This window comes from Macaca mulatta, chromosome 20 (assembly GCF_049350105.2).
Source record: "Macaca mulatta isolate MMU2019108-1 chromosome 20, T2T-MMU8v2.0, whole genome shotgun sequence".
Lineage (NCBI taxonomy): Eukaryota > Metazoa > Chordata > Mammalia > Primates > Cercopithecidae > Macaca > Macaca mulatta.
The window spans coordinates 52531397-52552379 of NC_133425.1; the positions used below are offsets into that span (position 1 = coordinate 52531397).

Genomic DNA, 20983 nt, shown 5'->3' on the forward strand with positions numbered 1-20983 from the left:
GAAAAAACAGATGTCCCAAGGCGGTTGGAACAAGGAGATGGCCGGGGCGATGTCAGTTTTGTTTTTCAAGACTTTTTTTTTTTTTTTTTTTTTTTTTTTTCCTACAGAGGAGGAGGAAGGAATGCCTACAATACAGAGGTCTTTATGGTCCCACTTTGGGAATCGGAGAACCCCGCCCTCCTCGTCTCAGCCCCAATTTAACAGGTGCATGTGTATCTTATAAAGTGATGCCCTTTTGGGGGGGGGGGTCCAGTGTGCGCAGGACTGTGGCTGACTTGTCAATCATCATAAGGGTGATGTCCCAAACATTCAAGTCTGAGGCCCAGGGAAATTGTCAACAGCTGCCTGGATGCCTTCATCCTCCCAGCCCAAGGAAGATCTGGCCTCGCTCCTTCGTTGTCCTTAGGAGCACGTGGTGTTCTCCTAGGTGGCCCTGCACACGGGGTCGCCCAGCCTTTCTTTGAGGGCCGAGTGGGTAGTCTTCCCCTGTAGGACGCGCTTCCCCGTAGGTTTCCACGTGGGGCCACCGGAGGCAGAAAAACGGGAAGTGGGCACTGGCACCTGGGGTGAAAAAGGGTGGGGGTGCGGCTTTGTGAGGAAACAATTTGCAGAGACTGCTAAACTGGGGTCTGGTGGGATACCCCACTCCCTACCCCCTGCCTCGGGCGCCCTCAGCCACCCGAGCTGGGGGTCCCCCAGGTCTCAGGCCAAGCTCCCCGCGCGGCCTGCAGCGCACCCAAACATGGCCGCCGAACTCGGGTTCCCGGGGCGCAGCCGCGCCTCGGGGTGACGCAGAGGCGGCGGGTTGCATCAGCCCGCGCCCACGTGCTCGGTCCGCCCTCTGCCACCCGGATCCGGGCGCCGATTGGGCCACGTTGGGACAGTGCCTCCGCCTCAGCCAATGGGCGGCAGCCACAGAGCGTTCTGTCCTCAGAGCCGGGCGCGGGGCTCCTATAAAAGGCGCCCAAAGCGGGGGCGCGCGCCCCAGAGACGCGAACGGTCGTTGCGGAGGTTGCGGGCGGCTGCTACGCCACCTGTCTGGCACCTCGGAGCGCAGAGGAGCCCCGACGCCGCCATGGAGTCCGAGACCGAACCCGAACCCGTCACGCTCCTGGTGAAGAGCCCCAACCAGCGCCACCGCGACTTGGAGCTGAGTGGAGACCGCAGCTGGAGCGTGGGCCACCTCAAGGCCCACCTGAGCCGCGTCTACCCCGAGCGTCCGGTGAGAGCGGCCCCGAATTCCCGCCCCTAGGCTGTGGTCCCCCGCCCTCTGCTAGAAATGCCACGTCCGCCTGCCCTGTCCTGTGGCCTCCTCCCCTTGACGGCTGCGATCGCCCGGCCGGTCACCTCCCCGAGGGCTGTGGTCTCTCCTTCCCTGCCCCGCCGACGCTGGCTCCCCTCTGTTGTCCAGGGGCCGTCAGTAATCAGCAGCCTGACCTTGGGCGAGTCATTTCACCCTCCAAGCCTCTTTCCCCCCAGCTGCCAGGCAACTCGGTATTCCTAAATGAGCTTGCATCCAATGGCTAGAAGTAAGAAAACATCCGTGCTGCAAAATGAGGTTTCTGAACGCAGCCTCTCTGCGGGGAGAGGAGCGGGCAGGTGCCACCCGGGGCCGTGGCTTGAGAAACCTGGGGACCGCCCAGACACTGTGGACGGAAGGCCCCACACCCAGAAGCAGGACGTGGCTCTTCTCCTCCCTGTCCACCTTCCGCCGTGCCCCTCCCTGTCGCACTGGACCGCGCAGCCATTGCCGAGTCCCGGGGTGGAGCCCCGTGCACTTTCTGACCAAGAGCGACTGAGAAGGGAAGCAGGCAGGAGTCGCCTTCAGTCTGGTTTTAGGACGGCAGCCTCTCCATTATTAGCAAGACTTCCTTGCTTTGTTTTGGTTGACGCATCTGTCAACATCACCCTTAGCACCGCCTGCCCTGGCCACCACGTGATGAGGCTGTAAGCTGGCCCTTCCTGTATTTACTTTCTGCTCTGATATTATGTAAGTGTCAGCAGTGTTCTTCACTGCCCACGAGCATAATTCTTCATCACACAGGAGAGGGCATCCGGGCAGGAAAAGATAGTGAAGTCGTGAGTTCCAACTTGTGGTAGCGCCTGTGTCTGTTTTTGTTCCATATGGTTAAGAATGTTTTAGAAGTGAGTTTTCCTTCTGAGTTGTTATTTTGAAATTTGCGTATTTATTTCGTAAGCTTGCATTCCATGTCCTCTAGAATTCACCCTGGCACATTTTTCAGTTTCACTATAACTGCTTCCAAGAAACTGGGTGGCTGTGTTGCCATGAGAATGGCCATTGGGTACACAAATTGGTGAAGCAGGTGTAGCCTATGGTTGCATCATATGGCAAAAGGCAGGGTTTTGGAGGAGGGTTTTTCTTGAGGGCTTCCTTTGGTGAGGAACGCGGCTCCCATCTGTTCAGTCTGAAGACCTAAGATTGTAAACAAATACCTCTCAGGTATACAAATTTGTGTCTAAAAATTATTATGGCTGAAACATACTTATCATTTGTTTTCTGTGGTAGAAAATGATATATTATGAGAAGGCCTACTTTGTAATAGTCGTTGACTTAATATTTTTCTTTTTTTTTTTTTTTTTTTTTCTTGAGACGGAGTCTCGCTCTGTCGCCCAGGCTGGAGTGCAGTGGCCTGATCTCGGCTCACTGCAAACTCCGCCTCCCGGGTTCACGCCATTCCCCTGCCTCAGCCTCCCGAGTAGCTGGGACTACAGGCGCCCGCCACCACGCCCGGCTGATTTTTTGTAGTTTTAATAGAGACAGGGTTTCACCGTGTTCGCCAGGATGGTCTCAATCTCCTGACCTCGTGATCCACCCGCCTCTGCCTCCCAAAGTGCTGGGATTACAGGCGTGAGCCACCACGCCCGGCCTATTTAATATTTTTCAAATCAGCCATCTGCGTGAAGAGTCAATATCAAGTTAGGCCTTTGAAAGGGGGAAAATGAAAACCACTGGCAGCTGTGGTTTTCTAGCCTTTTCTAGTGGTTGAACTCTAATAAATGCAGGACCCTACATATACAAAAGGTACTGTTCTACAAATGTATGTATATATTAGCATTTACCTTTAAAGTTCTCACCTGTCAGTGAGAAAACCGGTGAACACAGCATTCAGTATATTTATTTTGGTTCAGTTACAGTGTCAAAAAGTCCTGATGTATATGGATAAGTAGATGCACTTTTTGCCGTTTTGTTTGTTTTAAACAGCTTGCTTTAATTATCTCAAGCTACTTGGCAGGAACACCTTTATTCCAGGTTTTGCATAATCAGTTATTCTGGCATGAGTAGATTAACACCTTAGTGATCTCCAATAGACAGTTTATATGTTAATATTATTTGAAGCCATTATTTTTAAGTACAGTTTAGAAGGAGTTTCAAATAGATTTTAAAAATGAGATTTGTAGGCCGGGCGCGGTGGCTCAAGCCTGTAATCCCAGCACTTTGGGAGGCCGAGACGGGCGGATCACGAGGTCAGGAGATGGAGACCATCCTGGCTAACACAGTGAAACCCCATCTCTACTAAAAAATACAAAAAACTAGCCGGGCGAGGTGGTGGGCGCCTGTAGTCCCAGCTACTCGGGAGGCTGAGGCAGGAGAATGGCGTAAACCCAGGAGGCGGAGCTTGCAGTGAGCTGAGATCCGGCCACTGCACTCCAGCCTGGGCGACAGAGTAAGACTCCGTCTCAAAAAAAAGAAAAAAAAAATGAGATTTGTATAAAAGAGTGTGCAGTCCCTGTGGCGTTAAAATCGGTGATATGGAGAAGAGGGGTGGGAATTGTGACACTGTGGCAGCAGATGACCTTGGACAAGTCAGTTTTTCAGACTTTCCTCCCTTAAAATAGGGATACTAAATCTCACAGGGTGGTTGTGTATAATGTCACCCACATGCCATCTCCTCTATAACTGCATTTGTATGCCAAGAAATCATCTGTGAAGGCTTCAGTTTAGGATAGCTTCACATTATTTTGGAGCACTGCTAGGTGGATTTGGTTAAGGCTGGCCTTGGGAGTACTCTGAGTTTTCTCTGAAACCGAACTCGATTTGGTTGTAGGTGCCCTGTTTGCTGTTTGTTGCTTTTAGTAACAGGAATCAGTTTACCTGGGAGTTAAGAAGTACATTGCCATAGGTTTGGACTGGAGATAATTTGCCTTTTTTTTTTTTTTTTTTTTTTTTTTGAGATAGGGTCTCACTCTGTTGCCCAGGCCGGAGTGCAGTGGCGTGATCTTGGCTCACAGCAACCTCTGTCTCCCGGGTTCAAGTGATTCCCCTGCCTCAGCCTCCCGAGTAGCTTGGGTTACAGTCACAAGCCACCACACCCAGCTAATTTTGCATTTTTAGTAGAGATGGGGTTTCACCATGTTGGCCAGGCTGGTCTCGAACTCCTGACCTCAGGTGATCCGCCCGCCTTGGCCTCCCACAGTGCTTGAATTATAGGCATGAGCCACTGTGCCCAGCCAATAATTTGCCATTCTGTATTTATTTGCATGTTAGAGACCAGTTAAAGACACTTTCTAAATAGAAGTTTTGTATGTGGGGTTTTTGAGCAGGTATTTTCCCGTGATGCTGGGGGGAAACACACATAATCAAATTACTTGTATAAAACAGTTTCTTCTGTGTTTAGGAACTTTTGGGGGTGAAATGCTGACCTGTGTTTTTCTTTCCATGATCAGCGTCCAGAGGACCAGAGGTTAATTTATTCCGGGAAGCTGCTGTTGGATCACCAGTGTCTCAGGGACTTGCTTCCAAAGGTACCTCACTTACACATTAACCTCTGAATGTTTTTAAGCACTCACCAGGTTAGGTTCAGGTCCTTAAGTGCCTTCTTATTACTTTTAGCAGGAAAAACGGCATGTTTTGCATCTGGTGTGCAATGTGAAGAGTCCTTCAAAAATGCCAGAAGTCAGTGCCAAGGTGTGTCTCCTTCTACATGATGATAACAATTTGTATCATTCAGACTTTCAGGGGAGTAATAAAAGAAGTTGGATAAAACTTTTATTGAGAGACTGTATGGTGTTATTACCAAGTAATATTTTGTTTCTTTCCTAGGAATTAGAAACTGTATTATCAACACAAGTGATAGGTTCATAGTAGCAGATTGTTCCATTACTGCTGTAGTGGAAAAGTGGAGTTACATATTGCACTATCTTCTGGGATATGATTTGATCTATGGTTACTGTGTATCGAGATTACTGAACTAACACTGATTGGATTTTTATTGAATTTAGCACATAGCAAGTTTTTTCAAAGGAGCCATTAATTTTTATAAAGAGTACAAAAGTGAATATATTTCCTCTGGAAATTTTCATTATGATTAGTTGGATAGGAAAAGATCAGAGTCTTTATCAAGTGATCTTTAAAGAATTTTTTTTTTTTTAAATATGGTCTTGCTATGTGGCCCAGGCTTTTCTCAACCTCCTGAGGCAAGCGATCCTCCTACCTCAGCCTCCTGAGTAGCTGGGACTACAGGCATGTGTGACTGGACCTGGCTCTAAAGACTTCTATGTGACAGACAAAAACATTTATTTTTCATTTCACAATGTTTATTCACATATATGGTGTTAGTATTCTGGTGTAGTGATGCACTCTAAATTTGCATTATATTTCCTAGAACATCTGAACAGAGCATAGGAAATTCCCTATTTTGCCATTATCAATTCTAACAAAAATCTTAAAAGCACTTTACCATTTCATTTCCCTGCACTGTAATTTTTAAAAAATGATCAAAAACAGTATCATACCAAGGCTTACTTGTATGAGAATACTATTTTAGAAAGTTTGGGCCGGGTTCTATTTATAAATCTTGTTGGTCAGATTTCTGCAATGAGTAAGTTTAACACCATTATCAAGAAGCTTTCTCACCAATGACAACTTCATTGGAAGATTTTAATGAAATTTTAATGAAAGTGTAGCATCGTTACTGTAGGGAAAAAAATGAATATGTTAGCATCTGTGTATTGAAAATTGTGTGTAATAAATGTCAGACTTTTTTACATAATGTTGCTTCTATTTAATTTTGTCACGTTCAGAGGTGGGGGGTAGGAGACATTAAGCCCTTGACAGCAAAATAATTCCTTTCGCTTGATTTCAGACAGTTGCATCAGCTCCCTTGTTCTGTGTTCATGTTACACTTATTTAGGTGGCTGAATCCACAGAGCAGCCCGCTGGTTCTAATCGGGGACAGTATCCTGAGGATTCCTCAAGTGATGGTTTAAGGCAAAGGGAAGTTCTTCGGAACCTTTCTTCCCCTGAATGGGAGAACATCTCAAGGTGAGTGTTATAATAAAGATCTCGGCTTATGCAACGTGAATGTGCCTCATTTGCATCCATTGAAGAGTAAGGTGTGTTTACATGTATATAATCAGAACTTTTAAACCTACAGAATTTTGCTTTACAAATAGCTTCGCTTTAAAGATGTCTTATATATTTAACTTTTCTTAATACACAGCCTTTTAGTATATACAAATTTAAAAAGTAGGCAATGCATATATTGAAAAAAAAATGTAGGTGTTTTATCCTTCCATTGTGCTGGCCACTTGGTTGCCGTCATGCTAGAAAATTGCTGCTGCAGGAGAAAAGCTGTTGTAAGCATTGTGCAGCTGCTTTGCTGAGTGGCTTTGTGCTTTATTGTAACAATGGGTGACAACAAGGGAGAGACTGTTTAAGAAGTATTCTTCCAGAGACTTGGGGGTACTAGGAAAGTTGGCCATTTTTTATAACCATTAAAGCTTTTCTTTAGAGCAAAAGTCAAAACTAAATGCTGTGTTCTTTGGATTTTTATAGCTCTTGGAATACCTTGTTTTTTGGGAAAAATTCATTAACTACAAGTTGAAATTCCATAACTCTCCAATTCCCCATCCCCCTTTTCCTAGTAGTTTTTATATGCAACATTTTATAAAGCCAGGTGTTTCAGGAGTGAGTTTTTCTTTTTTTTTTCCCTTAATGGAACTTTCAAATATAAACAACAGTGGGGACTAGATAATTAATCCCCACACCATCATCCAGGCCTAATAAATAACAATCAGAGTTTTACCATACCTCATCTATTACCTTTTCCCCTTTTTTTTAAAAGTATTTAAAAGTAATCCCCAGTTATGTTATTTCATCCCTATATACTTGAGTATATAACTATGAAAACCTTTTAGTTATCCTGTATATCTAGAATGCCATTATCAGATCTAACAAAAATCTTAAAAGCACTCTATCATTTCATTTCCATGCACTGTAATTTTCTTAAATGATCAAAAACAGTATCATACCAAGGCTTACTTGTATTGGAATACTATTTTAGAAATACTCTGTGTATGGAATTTAGTTAAAAGATTGTCAGCATATAAATTGGATAATTATTGGATAGAAAATTATTGGTTAGAAAAACTTCTTCCCTTATTCTGATTCAACTATTTCTAACTTGAGAATTGAGGCTCGTATTTGACTTTCTGAATCTCACCATAGTTAAACTTGATTTCCTTTAACAAATACTTATTGAACAGCCAGTACATATAACTGTGCTTAAGGATATGAGTTGACCTGCAGGAATGACCACATAACCAATTTCTGATCTTCGGGCAATTCTATTATGCTTTCAATTTTGTGATGTGCTACTGAAGAAATACACTGTGTAAGAAGCACAAAGCCAAAGATAACCCACATACACCTGCCCTATGAAGTTGAGGGCTGTGTGGCCTGATTGAAGAAGCGTGCATTTGACATCAGACCAGCTCTGAAATCCAGCCTTGCTACTTAACTAGCTCAGTGACCTTGTGTAAAGCCCCTGTCTTCCCTGAGCTGTACTTGGGTTCCCCTTGTAAAATCTCCTTCGTGAGATTGCTGTGGATGCAGCAGCCTGTACAGGACCCCAGGTAGTCAGTAAGCATGCGCAGGTGATGCCACATGCACACATCACTATAGATACAGATGGAGGGTGGAGGAAGAAGTGTGGATATCAGGAGGATGGGAGAGATTTCCTTCAGGAAAGACTGGGAGAAATATGACTTTTGAGCTGCCCTCTAAAAGATAAACAGTGGGTTGAGACTTGCAGTGAGACTCAACAAGTCAAAACTGAGCAGGGATCTATCTACTTAACCCCAAAAGGTTGTTTATACATGCACTCAGCAAGTAGGTGGCAAGGGCTGTTGTTTTCCTGTGGGATAGGACTGTGGTAGAAGTGCTGTGTCATTTAGTACCTTCCGTGCTTATGGTACATGGGTGCATCATACAGTCATTTACCATGTAACTGCCATAAATCCCATTCTTCTGTCTCTTCCATTTGAATTCTAGATTTTAATTTAAACTTAGTTTTCATTTGCTCATACTCAACCCACTCAAAATGAGTGTTTTTTTAAATCTGTGTATAGGCCTGAAGCTGCCCAGCAGGCATTCCAAGGCCTGGGTCCTGGTTTCTCCGGTTACACACCCTATGGGTGGCTTCAGCTTTCCTGGTTCCAGCAGATATATGCACGACAGTACTACATGCAATAGTGAGTCCTTCCCGCTGTGCTGGGTGTGGCCAGGGCTCCCGGGAATTGAGAGGAATTTTATCCATGTTACCTGTAAAGTTCAGAATGGAGGGATGAATGTATTTTCATCAGTCTGCAGAGCCCTGCTCTGTTTGGTCTGTGGGTGGAGTAGAGTGTAAATGACAGCTGTTACCTGATTTGTATATTGACACAAGGGTGTTTTTGTCTGATACACAGTTTAGTGACTTTATTTAGAACATGTTACTTTCTTTTCAATTTGTGGTACCTTCAAAGTTTTGTGAAGATTTTAATTTGCTACTGTGCCATAATCTTACAGTGGCCTTGATGTTTAATTCCAGGTGAAATTCACCACGTGGCTTCTCTTAGAAAAGGCATTTATAGATATAGTTAGTAAGGAAGTTCTTCACTAAATTGAAGGAAAATCAAATGCATATCTACCTACTTCAAATTCTTAACAGTAAAAGACTGCTGTGTAAATAAGCCACAGCCTTCACGGTGCTTTGGTCTCAACAGTATCTGCCTCTGTCATTTTTATTTTAGTTTAGCAGCCACTGCTGCATCGGGGGCTTTTGTTCCACCACCAAGTGCACAAGAGATACCTGTGGTCTCTGCACCTGCTCCAGCCCCTATTCACAACCAGTTTCCAGCTGAAAACCAGCCAGCCAATCAGAATGCTGCTCCTCAAGTGGTTGTTAATCCTGGAGCCAATCAAAATTTGCGGATGAATGCACAAGGTGGCCCTATTGTGGAAGAAGATGATGAAATAAATCGAGATTGGTTGGATTGGACCTATTCAGCAGCTACATTTTCTGTTTTTCTCAGTATCCTCTACTTCTACTCCTCCCTGAGCAGATTCCTCATGGTCATGGGGGCCACCGTTGTTATGTACCTGTAAGCAGATGGTTTCTCTAATACAAATTACGCTACATTGTGTTCACACTAAGCAGATTTTGCTCTTTTTTGTTTTTTGTGTTTTTTTTTTTTTTTTTTTGAGACAGAGTCTCGCTCTGTCACTCAGGCCAGAGTATAATGGCACGATCACTGCAACCTCCGCTTCTCGGGTTCAAGCGATTCTCTTGCCTCAGCCTCCTGGGTAGTTGGTATTACAGGCACCTGCCACCACGCCTGGCTAATTTTTGTATTTCTAGTAGAGACGGGGTTTTGCCATATTGGCCAGGCTGGTCTCGAACTCCTGACCTCAAGTGATCCGCCCACCTTGGCCTCCCAAAGTGCTGGTTTTACAGGCGTGAGCCACTGCGCCTGGCCAGATTTGCTCTTTTTTGAGCAATCTCAGTTACTATAGAAGGAGGTGTGTTTAAATAGTATATCATTCTGTGGCTGGGCGCAGTGGCTCACGCCTGTGATCCCAGCACTTTGGGAGGCCGAGGCAGGAGGATCACATGAAGCCAAGAGTTCAAGACCATCCTGGCCAATATGGTGAAACCCTGTCTCTACTAAAAATACAAAAAATTAGCCGGGTATGGTGGCGCGGGCCTGTGATTTACTTGGGTAGCTGAGGCAGGAGAATTGCTTGAACTGAGGAGGCAGAGGTTGCAGTGAGCCAAGATTGCACCACTGTGCTCCAGCCTGGGTGACAGAGCAAGACCCTGTCTTAGAATAAATATATAATAAATAGTATATCATTATGGCACTTTCAGTACAAGGAATTCATGCCTTGGTTGGTTGTATGGTCCCAAGAACATATCAATCCTGTATTAATACAAGAATATTCTCTTGTCCTCTAGATAAGCTACCTTACCTTCCAGGCTCACAAACCAGAATTATGTAGCCATACTGAGGCATGGAACAGCAAATTGTATTTGTTTTGAATGAGAACATATTTGCCTTTATCAGGCCACAGCTGCCTTCCAGGGTAAAGGTCAGGCACTGACTGTTAGCATAGCCCTGAAAGGCAAGGGAATCTTCACATACCTGACATTTGGTTTTAGCTGTGGCCTGGAGCAGTACTCACCTGGGGGTGGTTTTGTACTCTCTCTCCCCAGGGGACATTTGGCAATGTGTAGGTATTTTTGTTTGTCACATCTAGGGGAAGTGGTCCTGCTAGCATCTGGTTAGTAGAAGCAAGAGTGCTGCTGAATTTTCTACAATGCACAGGACAACTCCCACAGTAAATATTTGGCTCAATATGTCACTAGTGCGAAAGCTGAGAAAGCCTGGCCTAGAGTGATGAGTCTTCATGGTTGAAACTAAAAGAAGAAATTTTCCTTTATAGTAAAAATGGATTTTTATTTTAGCTTTTAAAAATAAAAAATAATTAGAATATAATGAACACTCAAATATCCACAATTAATCATTGCTAATATTTTGTTATATTTGTTTTAAGACTTGGGATTTAATTGGTTTCTTCAAATCAAACATTTAGTTAATATTTTCTATAGTCTCTAGAATCATATATTTAAATGACCAAATGTAGGTTGTCATTATGTTATATATAATGATAGTTTTGTAGGTATATGCTTTCTCCCCACTTTGTGCAGGTTTTCAAGGGCAAGGTTTAGTTCATATAAATAAGCATTTATTGAGTGCATACCATGTGCTAGGTGCTATTTATATTGCTGGGTGTGCAATGATGAATAAAACACAGTCACTCCCTTCAGTGGTCAAACGCCTCTGTAGATGGGTCTTGCAGTGAGCTTATCATCAGGGTACTGCTATGATTAGAGGTGGGGAGCCTTGGATTCTTGAGTAAGTCTCACTGTGACATCAGCTAAGATGGATTTTTATGTGCTTCCTTTGAAGGCATCACGTTGGGTGGTTTCCATTTAGACCGAGGCTGGTTCAGAACTTCCCAAATGATGGTCCTCCTCCTGACGTTGTAAATCAGGACCCCAACAATAACTTACAGGTATGGAGCCTCCCGTGAAGCCCAGGCAAGCTTGACATGATATGCCAGGCTCTCAAATCCGTAACCTTTAGATTTCCAGCTTGTGGTTTACCATTTTATTGGGCTAAATATTTCATGATTTGTTCACATTTCTTCTTAGAGCAGCAGCTATTTTTAAAACATTGAATGTGCCATCACATTCTATCACATATTTTTGACATGTGGCAATTTGCATTTTGGCTTAAGTAAATAACATTTTTTTAAACCCACTATTTTGAGCGTTCAGTGGTCTGTAACAGTGTGTTATACCATAAGAACTGGTATGAAGTGGTTAACTACTAGTTTAATAATAGTTGAAGCCTGGGTGTGGTGACTCATGCCTGTAATCCCAGCACTTTGGGAGACTGAGGCAGGTGGATCACCTGAGGTCAGGAGTTCAAGACCAGCCTGGCCAACATGGTGACAACCCATCTCTACTAAAAATATAAAAATTAGCCGTGCCCGTATTCTCAGCTGCTAGGGAGGCTGAGGCGGAAAGATGGCTTGAACTTGGGAGGTGGAGGTAGCAGTGAGCCAAGATTGCACCGCTGCACTCCAGCCTGGGTGACAGAGTGAGACTCTGTCTCAAAAATAATAATAGTTGCAGATCTAGTTGTTTCATTTGCTCTGCTATTTGCTGCCAGGAGTATTCAAAACTCTGACAACATCAACACGGTTGTGCTGTGGAAGCCTGAGAAAGAGCCCTATCCAGCCTAGGACATCATGCCCTGGGGTCCTGGCTGCCTGCTGCTGTGCCTATGGGGCGGGGGGCAGGGATTTACCCTGCCCTTTCCTAACATTATTTGGTATTCATCACAGCACTAATCGTTTTCTCATTGTGTTTCATTACCTGTAGGAAGGCACCGATCCTGAAACTGAAGACCCCAACCACCTCCCTCCAGACAGGGACGTGCTAGATGGCGAGCAGACCAGCCCCTCATTTATGAGCACAGCATGGCTTGTCTTCAAGACTTTCTTTGCCTCTCTTCTTCCAGAAGGCCCCCCAGCCATCGCAAACTGATGGTGTTTGTGCTGTAGCTGCTGGAGGCTTTGACAGGAATGGACTGCATCACCTGACTCCAGCTAGATTGCCTCTCCTGGACATGGCAATGATGAGTTCTTTAAAAACAGCGTGGATAATGATATGCTTTTGTGATCAAGCAAAAGCAGAAACGTGAAGCCGCGATACAAATTGGTGAACAAAAAATGCCCAAGGCTTCTCATGTCTTTATTCTGAAGAGCTTTAATATATACTGTATGTAGTTTAATAGGCACTGTAAGTAGAAGGCCTTAGGTGTCGCATGTTTATGCTTGAGGAACTTTTCCAAATGTGTGTGTCTGCATGTGTGTTTGTACATAGAAGTCATAGATGCAGAAGTGGTTCTGCTGGTACGATTTGATTCCTGTTGGAATGTTTAAATTACACTAAGTGTACTACTTTATATAATCAATGAAATTGCTAGACATGTTTTAGCAGGACTTTTCTAGGAAAGACTTATGTATAATTGCTTTTTAAAATGCAGTGCTTTACTTTAAACTAAGGGGAACTTTGCGGAGGTGAAAACCTTTGCTGGGTTTTCTGTTCAATAAAGTTTTACTATGAATGACCCTGGGAGAGACTCCTATCATCCTAGCAGTTTACTCTGCGTTTGTTGTATCTAGATAGTCAACAGTTGAGTTGCCAGTGTTTAACCTGAATGCTTGTTTTTCCAAAGAGGACTGTTTGTGCCAGTAAGAATGATCAGGTAAGGCCATGAAAGTTTTTGTTGGTGTTTGTTTTTGAGATGGGGTCTCGCTTTGTTCCTTGGGCCAGAGTACATTGGCTACTCAGAAGTGGGATGGTAGCGGGCTACAGCCCCAAACTCCTGGCTTAAGCCACCTCTTGCCTCAGCCTCCTGGGCAGCTGGGACTACAGGCATGCACCATCACATTCAGCTTAAAAGTTTTAATTTACTAAGAATATACCTGTGTTTCCCCCATTTCGTGATTTAAACAGTGCTTGCTTATATAGGAACCCATCAAAGTTAAATTCCCCACATTTAAAGTTAGTAGTTAGTGGTTTCACCTTGGCAAATCTGCAATAGTTTCACCTGCTCAAATTTCATGCTTTTTGTAAGCTGAGCTTATGTTTGTAATTTTAATCCTTTAAATACTACTGTGGTGACTAATCATTTTTTTTGTTTTTTGGTGGTGGTTTTGTTTTGAGACGGAGTCTCGCTCTGTCACCCAGGCTGGAGTGCAGTGGTACGATCTCAGCTCACTGCAACCTTCGCCTCCTGGGGTCAAGCGATTCTCCTGCCTCAGCCTCCCGAGTAGCTAGGATTACAGGCGCCCACCACAACGCCCGGCTAATTTTTTTGTATTTTTAGTAGAGACGAGGTTTTACCATGTTGGCCAGGCTGGTCTCAAATTCCTGACCTCAGGTGATCTGCCCGCCTTAGCCTCCCAAAGTGCTGGGATTACAGGCGTGAGCCACCGTGCCCAGCCAGCAACTAATCTTTAAAGCACAGTTTTATATATTTTTACATGAGTAATGTTATGGTAGGTGTTCTACTTGGCAAAGTAAATCAGCCTTTTGTGATCATTTAAATGAATCCTTATTGTAAACATTGTTTACATAAGATAAACATTCACTAAACAACTCATGGCAAGACGCTGGGTAGGTACAAAGATGTCTTATGTGTGGTTATGCTTTCAAAGCCAACTGAAACCCTTTTGTAAGGAGTTAAATAGCAAAAAGTTTCAATTAACTGTGTGCCTCTGGAACAGAACTATCAGAAGGCAATGAATATTCACAAATTGCGAAGAGATAATTTGCTTCAAGGAAGAAATGACTTGTAACTAGAGTGGGTATGAAATGATGGGGGAAAAATGATGAGGTGTGAAATTACTCACCTTCTTTCCAGTTCAAGGAAAGAAGGGTAGCAGCAGGAGTAAAAGCTCAGCCACAGGATGTGCTCTTCCTGCCAAACAGCTGGATTCTGCACATGCTTGGGAATGAGGTCCTGCTAGTTTAGGAAAACGAACATTAAGGATTCCCAAAGTCTTGGGTGGAAAAGCCTGTTTCTTTTCAGAGGCAAGGCCATCACCATTTGGCAAAGGGTGCAAGGCCCCAGGCAGCTGTGGTACCATCTGCTTCTAAAGGAGCCGAGGTTTCACCCCCTGAAATATCAGTTTGTGGCTTAAACTCTAGGTTCTACAGGTCCAAAATAAATAGTGCCAGGAAGGTGCCCCTGAACAGAGATGTCCAGGGTTCAGATTGGCACCCCATCTGCACGGGGGCAAACGGGACTCTCAGCAATTAAGGCCTAAGACGGCTGACAGGTGGGACATGGCAGAAATTCAGGGCTTCCACCACAGCTGCTCAATGTGGCATGATCATGGGCCACACACCACTCTGAATACTTAGGAAATTATTGGTTTGGACCTTTATTAAGTAGCAAATAACTGAAAAAACAAAACCCCAGATATCAGTTCTGGCTATAGCAGCTTTCTAAGTCTGTGTTTTTAAGGTGTAATTTCTTAAATCCTAGTTCTGTAGAAGAAACACTCCACCCCCGCCCCTAAAAAATGAGCTTCATGATCAAGTACATTTTGGAACCCGCAGGTTGATCCAAATTCATAAATTTCTTCACTGCAGGCTTTCTGGGGCCTTTAATATGCCTGAAGCTGGGGCTTTCTCTTCCTGAGAACGGCCTAGGACTATCCATGTGCCTCATTTTGGGAAATTTAGTAATGAGTTACTAAATCAACACTTCCTTTGGCATTCTACATAGCAAACATACTTTGTTAGATGTGACATCTTACACAATAAACAATGGAGATAAACTTTTTTAAAATTTATTTTTGGCCAGGCACGGTGGCTCATGCCTGTAATACCGCACTTTGGGAGGCCAAGGCAGGTGGATCACTTGAGGTCAAGAGTTTGAGACCAGCCTGGCCAACGTGGCGAAACCCTGTCTCTACTGAAAATACAAAAATTAGCCAGGCATGGTGGTGGGCGCCTGTAATCCCAGCTGCTCGGGAGACTGAGGCAGGAGAATCACTTGAACTCGGGAGGGGGAGGTTGCAGTGAGCCAAGACCGCGCCATTGCACTCCAGCTTGCGCGACAGAGTGAGACTCTGTCTCAATAAATAAATAAGTAAATTATTTCTTATTTATTTATTTATTTTTACCAGTGCTCTACATGTTCAGAGAAACTTCTCTGGTAACCAACCATAGAAATGATCCCTGAAAGTACAGTCTTAGGAGATAAATATTCTTTCCATAGCCAGGAGGGAGACGAGAAGCCATACCTGTCTACAGTCTGACTGACAAAGGGGGAGGCTCCAGGTCCCCTGGAGAATCCCAGGTTTTATGGAATAATTACTTGGTCCTTTTCAAAGTACTTGAATGTATGTAGGATAGTCTCTGTCTTATCAGCCAGCCCTGCGATCTAGGTGTTCTCCCATTTTGTAGAGGCTTGCAGAGATGAGAGACCTGTCTTAAGGTCTCAAACCCATAACTGGCAGATCTGAGACTATAAATACTCCCTCTCAGGAGTGGACCTCTTCTACAATTTTTTTAGCAGTCCTTATGTGCCAAATATGGCGTGGGGGCCAGGAGACAGAATGAGGCATAGGTTGGGCATGGCCCCTGCCCTCTTGGGTCTTGTAGTCGGCTGTGGGTGGCAAGTACAGCAGCGAGGGCAGACAGGTGTGAGGAGTTCGAGGACGGGGAAATAACACCCGCAGCCCCATCCCAGCACTCCCGCACAGCAATGGATGTGTGCCACCGACACAGGGGCCGCAGGGTGAGCAGGAGTGACAGGCAGAGAGAGGAAGAGAGCTCTGCCGGTGCAGAGGCGGAGGGAACGTGGTGTGGGAGAACTGGAGAGAATTCCACATGAGTATGAAGTGGGTAGGGAGATTGAGACTGGAGAAAAGGGGAAGCCGGGGCTGCTGACCATGCAAAGCACTGAAAGCACAGCACTCCCAGCCTCAGGGTCCTCCACGATTGGAGACTGAGCATGAATTCAGAGGAGCTTGTGGAAGTCACCCAGTCAGGCCCAGAAATCTTACAGTGCATCCCTTCCCTTACCCCTGTCATAAATGGGAGAAGACAGCATCCACATGATGCAGGGGAGAGTGCAGGCATGAGCCAGCAGCCATACTATCCCCTGCATCTGTCCTCCTTGGCTATGTTTTACACCCCCCACCCCTTAGAACATTGTAGTCAAACTAGGGAGTATTAAATTGGCTGGTTGCTCCCAACTACACTGGACAAAGTGGAGAAAACAAAGGATGAGCTCAGAGTTTCAAATTCCCAGCTCAAGCTCTGCATAAAAGCACACCTCTTCATGGCTTAGAGTGTGCACCTTTCTCTCTGGGGCCTGGTGGGACTTGAGTCTAGTTACAGGTCCCGAAAAGAGGGGAGGGCATAGGATCTAAGAAAAATCCAAAGTGCCCTGTAAGGCAGCTACCTCGGGGAAGGCCATACTTCCAAAGGCCATACTTTTCTCAAAGGGTTAAGAAATTGTGATGAGGTCAGGCACGTGGCTCACACCTTTAATCCCAGCACTTTGGGAGGCCAAGGTGGGTGAATCTCTTGAGGTCAGGAGTTCGAGACCAACCTGGCTATTGGGGTGAAACCCTGTCTCTACTAAAAATACAAAAAAATTAGCTGGGCATGGTGACTTCCTTAGAAGAGACCTTTATCTCCTGTAGCTGCAGGGCTGAGATTTCTGAGCTCAAGTGATCTGCCTGCCTCAACCTCCCAAAGTGCTGGGATTACAGTTGTGAGCCATCCTGCCTGGCCAGGGCTAAGACTTGTGAAAAGGAAACCCAAAGTCTCATCTTGCATGTGGCTGAATTATGTCGCAGATCAAATTCCCGAATTCCAACCTTGCAGGACGTCTTCAGTTAAAGTGAGGGCAACTTGAAAATTGGAATGGGAACATAAAGGAAGATTCCAGTAAAGCTGGGGACATTGAATCCCTAAATTCTGTTATGCTCCTTGCCAGCAGAAACAGCCCATCTACCCCTCCCTGGGTCCAGCTGTGTGGACACAGATTCGCAGCAAGTGTGAGGGTGTTATTTCCCTACTGTCGTAATCATCACACTTTCTTTTTCTTTCTTTTTTTTTTTTTTTTTGAGTTGGAGTCTTGTGCTGTTGCCTAGGCTGGAGTACAGAGGTGCAATCTCGGCTCACTGCAGCCTCCGTCTCCTGGGTTCAAGCAATTCTCCTGCCTCAGCCTCCCGAGTAGCTGGAACTATAGGCACGTACCACCAAATCCAGCTAATTTTTTTGTATTTTTAGTAGAGACAGGGTTTCACCCCAATAGCCAGGTTGGTCTCGAACTCCTGACCTCAAGAGATTCACCCACAGCCTCCCAAAGTGCTGGGATTAAAGGTGTGAGCCATGCGCCTGACCTCATCACAATTTCTTAACCCTTTGGGAAACCATATGGCCTTCCCCGAGGTAGCTGCCTTGCAGGGCACTTATGATTCTTCTTAGATCCTATGCCCTCCCCTCTTTCCTGGACCTGTAACTAGACTCAAGTCCCACCAGGCCCCAGAGAGAAAGGTACAGACCGTGAGCCATGAAGAAGTGTGCTACATGCCAAAAGAACTGCATGATTTTTCCAATTTATACAGACAAATCCAAGAGATATGTATAGGAATAGATTTTAAGGGTGTGAGATCATGGAAGGACCGTAGTGTTGAATCTGGCTGAACTTAACGATATGGGCCCACTAAGCAGAGATTCTGAACTCAGTGCTTTAGCATGAGGGGTTAGAAAGGGCTCTAACTTGGTTGGTTGGTTGGTTGGTTGGTTGGCTGAAACATGGACCAAAAGGTAGGTGGCCTACACTGTTCCTTATTTTGTTATTACTATATTTGTATATTCATATACAAACTTGTATGCTATGATATATAATACATATTATAGCTATAAAACAAATCTTTAGGCCAGGCGTGGTGGCTCACGCCTGTAACCCAAGCACTTTGGGAGGATGAAGCAGATGGATCACGAGGTCAGGAGTTCAAGACCAGCCTAGCCAACAGGGTGAACTCCCATCTCTACTAAAAATACAAAAATTAGCTGGGCATGGTGTCAGGCACCTGTAATCCCATCTGCTTGAGAGGCTGAAGCAGGAGAATTGCTTGAATCCGGGAGGCGGAGGTTGCAGTGAGCCGAGATCATACCACTGCACTCCAGCCTGGGTGACAGAGCAAGACTCCGTCTCAAAAAAAAAAAAAAAATCTTTTGTTTTCTTTCCTCTCTCATTCCCTTATCACCTAACATGAGATGGATCATCACAGCATTGAAGTGACAGGATGTCAAGCAGAAGAGTAAACAACACCCAACAATGTTGCAGCCTCTCTGGGGAAAGGATTGGCATGTTTTCTGTTGTATGCAGGACGGTTGAGTCATGTTAGGTGGAAGTATAGCTTTGTTACTGTCTTTATCTGGAGATTAAGTGTGGTTTAAGGAGATGCATACAGGTGCCAGGTTGACAAAGAGAGTACTGTGATGATTAGTTTGATGTGCAAACTTGGCTAGGCCCAGTTATGTAATCAAACATGAATCTAGGCCAGGCTTGGTGGCTCACACCTGTAATCCCAGTACTTTGGGAGGCTGAGGCAGGCGGATCACCTGAGGTCAGGAGTTTGAGACTAGCCTGGTAAACATGGTGAAAATCTCTACCCATCTCTACCAAAAATACAAAAATTAGCCTGGCATGGTGGTGTGCGCCTGTAGTCCCAGCTACCTGGGAGGCTGAGGCAGGAGAATCACTTGAACCTGGGAGTGGACACTGCAGTGAGCAGAGATCATGCCATTGCACTCCAGCTTGGGCAACAGAGTGAGACTCCATCTCAAAAAACAGAAAACAGAAAACAAAACCCCCGCGAATCTAGGTATTACTATGAAGGTATTTTGCAGATGTGATAAACCTGTGTGGGCCTCATCTAATTATCCGAAAGACCTTAATTGCAAAACTCAGGTTTCCCCAAGTACAGAGCAATTAAGTCTATGGCCTGCAGCCTCAGCTTCCACCTGAGTTTCCAGCCCACCATCCTACCCTACAGCTTCAGACGCGCCTAGCCAGCTCCCACAATCGTGTAGGACAATTTCTAGAAGTGAGTTAATGAACACGCTATTGGATCTGTTTCTCTGGAGGAACCCTAACTGACACAGGGGCCGACTCTGGAGGTTGTGAGGTCCAGTTCCTTATCCCTGTGTAGTGTATTGGCCAGTGGGGGTGGGAATTGCTTCCAGACAGGCTGTGTCATTTGTTCAGGCAGGGGCCCCTCCGCGTGGCTCTGCCTGAGAGCAAAGGCAGGTGGGGGTGGTCTTGGGCAGGGCCCGAAGCTTCGCTCTGTGCCTCCTAAAGCTTTCCCACTCCAGGAAGCAGGCCAGACAGGTTGGCAGGAAGAAGCAGGCTTCATCTGGAAGGATGTCTCCAGGGTGGAAATGATGAGATTTAAATGGTATGAGGACCCAGAGGGTGAGGTGCGACAGCACCACTGACCCAGCTGCAGAGTTGGACTCTGTGATGCCCGTTGTGTACATAGGAATCTGTGTGCCTGAGTGTGTAGGTGCCTATACTTGGATAGGCTGCGAATCTGTGTGCACACAGCTGGCTGGAGAGCACATGAGTGCCCACTTGCTGCAGGGCCCACTTGCTGCAGGTGATCCCCGTCCTCTTGGGCTCTACACCCTGGCGGGTGTCAACAGAGACTACAAAGAAACAAGTGGACATAAAATGACAAGTGCTAGGATAAAAAGCATGGAAAGGAGAGGGGATAACGCGGCAGGGGACATTTTGGAGTGTGGTGATTTCGACACCAGGAGGATGAGTGGTTAGACAGTGGTCGGGGAGGGCCTCCGAGGAGGTGACACCTGAATGATGAGCTGGAGCAAACCAAGCAAAGATTGGAGGAAGAGCCTCCTAAGCAGAAAGAACTGCAAGGACAAAGGCCCTGGGGCAGGAGTGGGTACGTGTGTCCTGTATGTGTGTGTCCTGCGCGGTGGCAGGTGTCTGAAGCCGAGCCCAGAGGAGCTGCGGAGATGAGGCCCAGAAGTGGAGCCAGAGCATGTAGGGCCGGAGACCCGCAGTAAGAAACGGGATGTGGTCGAGATGGGCTGGGAGCCACCGCAGCACCATGGGGCGGGGGCAGCAGATTATGATGTTGTGTACTTCAAGGAGCTGGAGTTTTATGAGGGAAGAGCGAGGAGATGTGTGGGAGGAAGAGCAGCCCCACTGAGGCTTGCAGGGAAGGCAGCAGACCCCAGGTTAGAGCATGAAGGTGGAGGGAACGTTCCAAGAAGTGGGTGGGGGAATAAGCACTGGACGGCTGATGACAGAGGGCAGGGTGGAGTATGCGGGGCCAGGGAGGGCTGCACAGAGCCCTGGGAGGGTAAGCGGTGGCCCTGCAGGCTGGGAGGCACCACCTTGAGGTGCTACTGGATGATACGCCTCAGGGAAGGCCGGTGGTCTCTTCTGATGACAACCTTCTTGCTGGTGTTAGACTGAAGGGGGAGGCAATTTGTAGGGAGGAGGCCAGAGGGGTTGTCCGCAGGGAAGGGCACCAGATGTGGGGCAGGAGAGCTGGTGTGAG

The 20983-nt window shown here is 45.8% G+C and overlaps 2 protein-coding genes across 15 annotated transcripts in view; both read left to right on the forward strand.

Moving 5' to 3' along the window:
* SLC12A3 (solute carrier family 12 member 3) overlaps positions 1 to 20983 on the forward strand; it is a 97595-nt gene that overhangs the window by 64992 nt on the left and 11620 nt on the right. The gene's annotated exons all lie outside the window — the stretch shown is intronic.
* On the forward strand, positions 982 to 12985 carry HERPUD1 (homocysteine inducible ER protein with ubiquitin like domain 1). 13 transcript variants are annotated; one of them, XR_013411793.1, is made up of 8 exons: positions 982 to 1222; positions 4687 to 4764; positions 4853 to 4927; positions 6153 to 6283; positions 8371 to 8493; positions 9034 to 9492; positions 10092 to 11359; positions 12234 to 12985. XR_013411793.1 is itself a non-coding variant. In XM_077986251.1 (8 exons), the coding sequence occupies exons 1-8, from the start codon at positions 2125 to 2127 to the stop codon at positions 12396 to 12398; spliced, it is 1050 nt and encodes a 349-aa protein (XP_077842377.1). In that variant the 5' UTR covers positions 982 to 2124; the 3' UTR covers positions 12399 to 12985. The 13 variants fall into 13 exon arrangements, 11 of the variants coding, with proteins under 11 accessions (XP_077842377.1, XP_077842379.1, XP_077842374.1 ...); XR_013411794.1 differs by having other exon boundaries at positions 4856 to 4927; XM_077986251.1 differs by having other exon boundaries at positions 982 to 2145; positions 9034 to 9384; positions 11254 to 11359.